The sequence below is a fragment of the Salvia splendens genome, unplaced genomic scaffold (genome assembly GCF_004379255.2).
Source record: "Salvia splendens isolate huo1 unplaced genomic scaffold, SspV2 ctg472, whole genome shotgun sequence".
NCBI lineage: Eukaryota > Viridiplantae > Streptophyta > Magnoliopsida > Lamiales > Lamiaceae > Salvia > Salvia splendens.
The window spans coordinates 13,328-20,807 of NW_024599126.1; the positions used below are offsets into that span (position 1 = coordinate 13,328).

General features: G+C 32.7%; 1 protein-coding gene across 2 annotated transcripts; it reads right to left on the bottom strand.

Annotated features, from left to right (window-relative positions):
- Positions 1-3,146: 3,146 nt before the first annotated feature.
- LOC121790308 (protein PLASTID TRANSCRIPTIONALLY ACTIVE 12, chloroplastic-like) lies at positions 3,147-6,839 on the bottom strand. 2 transcript variants are annotated; one of them, XM_042188559.1, is made up of 11 exons: positions 6,713-6,839; positions 6,579-6,634; positions 5,560-6,231; positions 5,360-5,472; positions 4,603-4,862; positions 4,369-4,490; positions 4,192-4,260; positions 4,022-4,075; positions 3,765-3,869; positions 3,566-3,694; positions 3,147-3,489 (listed from the first exon to the last, which is right to left on the bottom strand). In XM_042188559.1, the coding sequence occupies exons 1-10, from the start codon at positions 6,744-6,746 to the stop codon at positions 3,593-3,595; spliced, it is 1,587 nt and encodes a 528-aa protein (XP_042044493.1). In that variant the 5' UTR covers positions 6,747-6,839; the 3' UTR covers positions 3,147-3,489; positions 3,566-3,592. The 2 variants fall into 2 exon arrangements, with proteins under 2 accessions (XP_042044493.1, XP_042044494.1); XM_042188560.1 differs by having other exon boundaries at positions 3,147-3,495.
- Between the last annotated feature and the right edge of the window lie 641 nt (positions 6,840-7,480).

Consider the following 7,480-nt stretch of genomic DNA (forward strand, 5'->3'; position numbering starts at 1 on the left):
GTAAAATTAATATTTTTTATTGATATACGGAGAATTAAATATTGTTTATTCTATATTTAAAAACGAATCTCTTATATTGAGTTTTGAGCTATTTCCGTTTTACGTTTATTTTCATTTTTTTAATAAAATAATAATATATGAAAATAAGATTTGTACAAGTATTTCATTTTTTAAAACGTTTTTCACAAATTTTTCTATGCATTTTTCATATTTTTTTAAATCAAATAATAATATATGAAAATAAGATTTGTATGAATATTTCATTTTTTAAAACTTTTTTCACAAATTTTTCTATGCAATTTTTAGTTCAAAATTATGTATTTATTCATAGATGGAGAATAATAGTTAGACTAAAGCTACTAGCAGATAAGTAAATATAAGATAAATAAGAAAATGATTAAATATATTACTTTTTATCAGAAAATAAATTGACTCTAATACATAAAATGTCGAATGAATACGAATACGACTCAACTATAGCGGGATATTGCCTTTTTTTCTCCATAAAATCCACAAGGGATTCGTTTCACACATGTGGGCCCGCATAGTGGGCTGACTGTGGAAATGACTGCATTGGACGCGTAATTTTACACCTCCGGCCCATTTTAGTGGTTTGGTCTTCAAAGAGGGTAGAATAATTGGATCTTTTTGCAGTTGTGTCTCAACTATAATTAAGTAGGGGATATGATTAATAGCCGTCATTACTCATTAACCTTAATTAAAAAGGACTTAACACTTGATTACGACGCTTTGTTTTGACACATGAATCTATCTTTTAGTGATTACTGATTAAGTATTTTAATGCTAGATACTTAGATACAACTCCATTACGTGCTAACACCATAAGACTACACTACCCTCTAAATAAAGGAAATTAAATTGATTTCCCAAACAATTTTTTTTTTATAATAATTAGTGGACTATTGTGGCGAGCATGAGTATGATATTTAATCTTTACGAAAACGACATGAATAATTTGTTAATAATCAAGCATGTCAACTTCGGATTAGCATGTTTAAAAAATGATATGGAATAAAGAGAGTCATTAAACGTTATCATTAGTGGAGCCCCAGGTGCTAAATCATGTTCGTGTGCATCAAGAAAATGATAAATCTTTTTGAAACAAATAAATAAAATGTAGTTATCCAAAGGGGGTGTTAATGATGATTAGGAATATAATGATATTGGTAATTAGTGTTTGCCGCCGTCTCAAATTTTCTTAACTTAGTTTTACCTAATATTTTTATGCTATCATAAAAAAATAGTAGTACTACAATCAATAGCTACTATAAAATTCGGATTAAATAGGAGTATATGTTTAATTATTATAGGTTCACAATATTTTTAATGGATAACTAATTAAATTTTTATAAACTTAATAATTAATTTTTGAATCCCAACAAAAACTTCCTTGATAACATTAACAATTGATATACTACTATATTTTTGCATATGTAAGGGTTTTATACTTTTGTCACATTCAACTATCTTTTTCACATTGTACAACGGAAGTGATAGTTAGGATCATTTAAAGTTTATATAAATAACCCTAATGATTAATACAATCCCAATTATGAATATAAAAGGGGGAAACAAGGCAAGGAAACAAGAAAACAATTAATTTGTTGGTTTTCTTGATCGTGTTTTAGGTGACACAGATTATCCAACACATATGTCTAACAGTCTAACTAAGAAAGTCCTAAAAAAGAAATAATTTAATGTACGACGTTTGCATTTAATTATGATGTTTTAAAACCGACCTCACTAATCATTTTTATATCATACATCCGGGATTTAAGGAACTAAATGCTCCTTAAATTATATATTAATCCTACAATTTCTTGTCTTTCGCTTTCTCTTTTTCTTTTCCAAGAATTAAGGGACAAAGGGTCCCTATTTTTAAAAAAAATATATTGTCCAAGACTCTAATTGATGGAGTGGGAGTTTTATAGTATACAATACCATCCAATATTTTCTAAATTAATTATAAATTCGATATCCAAATTGTAAGTTATTAGAATAAAATGCATTAAATGGCCTCAAAATCATGAATTAAAATCTCTAACCTAACTTCGCCAACTCGAATGGGACTGTAGATACATAGATCCATTTATTGAATTATTCTGAGAGAGAAAGATACCGATATGCATGAGAATTATTGAGGTTTGAAAAATAAAAATCTATACACATGATGGGACCATATATTTTAATAACATAATGTGACACATGTGGTGGGGTTTGACTTGCATAAATCACCGCTCTATACACAATACTCTATTCGTTCGATATCAATAATCTTAATAACGAATAATGCAAATTTTTATGTAAAATTAATGCTAGTATAAAGAAACTTATCAAAGATGGAAGATTCTCTCTATCTCATTATTTGATGTGTATGGAAAGAAAAGCACTTTTAAGATCTTCAATGTAGGCCAACCCCAAAATTTAAGTATTCATGAAAGCTGGATAATACTACCAAATTAAAGAATAGGAAAATTTAGGGCCCATATATACATATAAAATCAACTCTATAATACTGTATTTCAGTTTTAATATGCTATGCTGCTATTATATCATTTCAAAATCCTTACTTTTACAGTGGCCACTTGCTAATATTTTTTGACCTTGTACTTTATATTACATCTTTTGTAATAAAAGATCCAATTTTACCGATTCGGCCGTTCGATCTATGATTATCATTCATGTACGTCGATAAGATCCAACCGTTTAGCATCACATTAGCTTAGTAAGTGATTCAGAAATTAATATGGGCCAACTTTATTTTAGGCTTTTCATCATATGAGTCGGCCTATAAAAAATGAAGGCCCATTAAACTCTATAAACATTAGTATTTTTCTTTGTTGTTTTTACATATTTTGAACAACACTTTTTAGGTAAAGCATCTACTGTTCATATTAATACTACTATAATATAATCATTTCATAATCCCGAAAAGAACAAAATAAAAAAAAAATCAATCCCTTTACACAAAATTTTATTAATAAATGAAAACCACAATTAAAAAATATGAAAAAAACCTACATTTATACTGGTAAATTATTTTGCTTCTGCTTTAAAATTGGACTAAAGATGATGATTTCTGCCAAAACTTAAAACATATATCATCAACCATCAAAACACCGAACTTAAAAGAAAGAGAAAAAAAGCAGACAAATAATTTAGAAATGAGTGGTATATCCAAGAATTACATGTGCACAATATATGAAATCTGGTTGAAACAATAACATTATATACACATCAATCAAAATCCAACACCAATTGAGATAGTTCCTACTTGGCATTTTCTTACCTGTAACTTATCATAAAAAATGACAGTGCAAATTCGCTCGTTAGCCTTCGCCTTCGCCTTCGCCATGAGCCATCTCTCATAGCTCTCCCCTCAGTGTCACAACGGCGGCATTCACTGAAAGAATCTAAGCCGAATGCATGTCTTCAGCAGTTTCAGAGGAGTTCGCTCTCGTTTCCACCCTGAAACTTGCGACACCAAATTTAACTTTAAGCGGCCTAGTTTGAGATGCATCTCGAGAGACATTGATTCTCTTACCTCACTCAACCATGACATAAGAGGAAACTAATCCTCTTGATCGAAGTCTAAAAGAAAGTCTGTCAAGTTCTCGGAATCATCTACAGCTTCTTCCAGAGTCTCAATTTTCTTTTTAGGTTTGGCCTGCGACTAAAGTATGGAACACGGTTAGGTGCATCTCAGATATCATTAAGAATTGTATAGATTAGTTTTGAATTACTTTTGGCTTGAGCAGTTCGTTGTTGCTTTTTACGATGCTCCAATTGTGTGTAACTTTCTCATCCTCTTTGTCTTCCACTTCATCTTCGCTGTCCTCTCCTTCGTCCTGTCGTTAGAGCTCAGAAAAGAAGGTGTAACCAACTTGTAATAGTCTTAATTCTCTAGAGAATGAATACAAACTCGAGCATGATATATTTCGTGTTAAAAACAAATGGAGAAATCAAGAGATTTCCGAAAGGTGAAGGACTAGAATCTAACATCATTTTCTCCTATGTCGACAGCTTGTGCCATAGCATCATCCATGTCTGCCATCTGTTGCAGAAATGAAATGCTTAAACAAAATAACAGAAAATGCAACAAAAAAGAACGAGAGGAATGGACTGATCCCCAAAATAGGAAATTCCCCACTGTTGAAAATTTGCAATTACCTCGACTACTTCGTTCTTCTCCTTGGCTAGGATTTCATCCATTTCCTCTCTTGTTATAATTTTTCCATGCTGATAAAAAGTTTCATATATCACTCGAGTTATAATATACGAGGGAATGGAAAGAGAAACAAATACGATAAATGAAAAAAGATGTGCAAGTAATCAACTGTACCAAACCTCTTTAAGATAATCAAGCATGTTTGGAGTCGGTTCGTGAAAATCTGGACCCCTGTAATCAATCACCTCGTTCGGATCCTGAATGTAGTTGATAGTTGGGTAAACAGGATCTCCACCCCATACTTCAAACAAGAGTGAATTACGTAAGCCAAAGACAGGATACCGGAAATATTAAAAAATTATAGCATTCGAGATAATGAGATCAACAGAGAGGGATGACAGAGGCGGATATACTTTGCTTTATTTGATCCTCCCGCATGCGCATTGCTAGTGGATCTCGGGGAATACGGACATCAGTACCCATCATGATGCGGTACTCTCGATCTGTTTGATATGTGAACATCTCAATTAGTTGTGTGGTCTCGTCTCCACCAGTCTCTTCAAAATGCTTCTGCACTGCTTCCCATGAGGTGTCTCTTTTCCAAGCTTCGACCCATTCTGAATAGTAAGCTATAGGGCCTAGTGTTTGCAGCCTTTCATTTTCTTGCTGAAGCCTACAAGTCAAAGTAAACTGAAATTGGCTATCAAAACATAATAATTTTTACGCTGATATTGATAAATTAATACGAAGAAATAAACCTTCACTTTACAGTTTGTTTCGTAACAATTTTCCTATTGTGCTTGCACTACGTCTTCAGAAGTTAACGGTCATAGACTCATAGGCAGAATACATCATTAACAGTTTTCAGTTAAGCGTTCGACACAAATGCTTGTTTCACTCTTTTCTTGGAATAAACACATTACCATGATCCCACACAACCAGAGAAACTTAATAAAGAAAAAAAAAGATATTGTATGTTGCTTCAATCTCAATTTATAAAGTCTAAAACAGGATGAACAGTTAGTCCCATATAAGGTATCTATATCGAAAGAAAAAGGGAACGAAAAGAATAAATGCACCACCGTAACTTAATCTGAAAAATCCCCATCTCAAAACACACAAAATACTGGTATTTCAAATGCAAGTTTAGCTAAAGAAAAAAGGCTTTACCTCTCTTCTTTATAAATATGACGTCTAGCTCTGAAAAGAGCGCATTCAGTGAGGGTCGGTTCTTCACCATAAAGCTTAATTTGCCCAGTCTCTGCCATGGCCTTGAGAAACACCTGAAAAAAAGAAAGAAATACCAATTTGATGTCAACATGCAAGGTGCAAGTATTAGTTATTCATCGAAGAGGTCAGAATGCACATACTGTCTCAACATCCGGTCGCCTCCTTTGCCACCTTGACCATTGTTCCTTATCAGTCTTTCTCCAGTTCCACCACAGTTCATCACTTGTAAGAGGATCTTCAATTGGTTTCTTGGCCTCCGGATCGATAAAGGGGTGAGGATTCCCAATCTTCTTATCAAGTTCATAGCTACTCAACTCATCTCCCGTGGGTTCTGTCTGATAGACAACATATCCAGACGACTGATCTTTTTGTTCATCAAGCGAATCCTCCTGAGATCCAGCTTTGACTTGTTCATTCACAGCTACATTCGTCTCTGAAGATTGAGATGCAGAAAACGAAGACTTGTTCCTTTTCCTCCTACTTCCAGGATTTTTCCCGAAAGATGGTTTTCCAGTTGACTCGCCAGTTGGTTCAGGCGCCCGTGCAGCCCTTACTCGACTTGATGTGCCTTCCGGCCAGTACTCTTCCCCTGGAATGCTCGCACGAGCACCAGAAGCTGGCTCCATCTGGCCGGAAGTGGAGTCCATATAGCTATGATACGGATAACGCTCAACTGATATATGCTCGATAGGGCTCTGTTTGTCATCTTTCTCGCACCTTATTCGATGAAGTAAAGGATCCCTCTTTAACGGAGAGATGGTTACAACTCTAAAATTTGACATTGGCGAAGAAAATGGACCTGCAAACGGAAGCTGCACCGACCCAACGGATAAAACGTTGAGGAGAATGACATGTATATATAACCAGTATAGAATTGCAACTTCTTAAAAACAAAAAAGAAATGTGGAAAACACCTAATCCATTTTACAATTATGAACAAATCCATTACTCATTACTTCATCATTCCAAACTATACTTTAAACCAAGACACGATTTCTAGAGTACTAGCAACTTATCAGGAAACAAAAGCCTAATTATTCAAGAAATAGAGAATGATTATTGAATTCAAGAAACAGTTCAAGTACAAAAACATGAGACAATTCTATTAAGTCCAAAATTAATCAACAGTTTGCCAGAATAAATAAAAAAAAATTCAAACCTTGAGATTCTTGGTGACGCCCCCGTCTACTGAAACTATCCTTCTTAATCCTCCATCTGAAACCATAGAATCTAAAAATTTAAGTAAAGAATAAAATTCAGGAGAAAACCATAAAAGAAGCGAAAAGGAATTACCTTGATAACGCCAGGAAGGAGTAACAGACGCCATTTTAGTACATCAATTTTAGTTGGGTTTAAGCAGAACAGAGACAAGTTTTTGCTCCTTTTGGAGGATAAAGAGAGCAACCAAAATTACAATCGGAAACGATAATGTTAAATTTGGTACTCCCACTCCTCCGTCCCATGTTATTCACACTTTTCATTTTAAAATATAAATTTTTGATTGATTTTTTAGCATAACTAAATTAGAATTTTAAGTGTAATGAGACATTATAAAAGAGCTCTTAACTTAAACTAATATATTAATTAAATGTATTAATTTTAACTTAAACTATAAATAGTGTAAGGAGTTTGTAACGAGCTAAAAAGTAACAAAGTAACCTGGGACGGAGAGTAGTAGTTTACTAATGTGGGAAAAGCGCGACTCATTTCTTTTATGCTAATCCATTGGTTATACTTATTGGCAAATTTCCTACTATCATATATTCATATTTACAAGGGAAATTATTTAAATAATCATATATTCATATTTACAAGGGAAATTATTTAAATAATCATATAGTTTAATCAAATTTAAAAGGAAAAAAATTAATATAATCATAAAGTTTAATCAAATTCTGGCATAACTTTAAATTTTTTAAAAAATAGTATATTATAATTTTGATATTTTCAATATTTTGTTGAACGTGGTAGCTGAAATCCTTAACTTCTTATAAATTTATATACTCCGCAAAATATTAAAGTTGTGAGATTGATCATATTTAAACAAATTTTTAAAATTAT

Excerpts from the sequence above, each read along its gene's own strand:
- LOC121790308 (XM_042188559.1), bottom strand. The coding sequence starts at position 6,746 with ATGGCGTCTGTTACTCCTTCCTGGCGTTATCAAG. Across the intron at positions 6,232-6,578 it reads GCGTCACCAAGAATCTCAAG|CTTCCGTTTGCAGGTCCATT; the intron begins GTTTGAATTTTT and ends GGGTCGGTGCAG. Across the intron at positions 4,863-5,359 it reads CATATTTATAAAGAAGAGAG|GCTTCAGCAAGAAAATGAAA; the intron begins GTAAAGCCTTTT and ends TTTGACTTGTAG.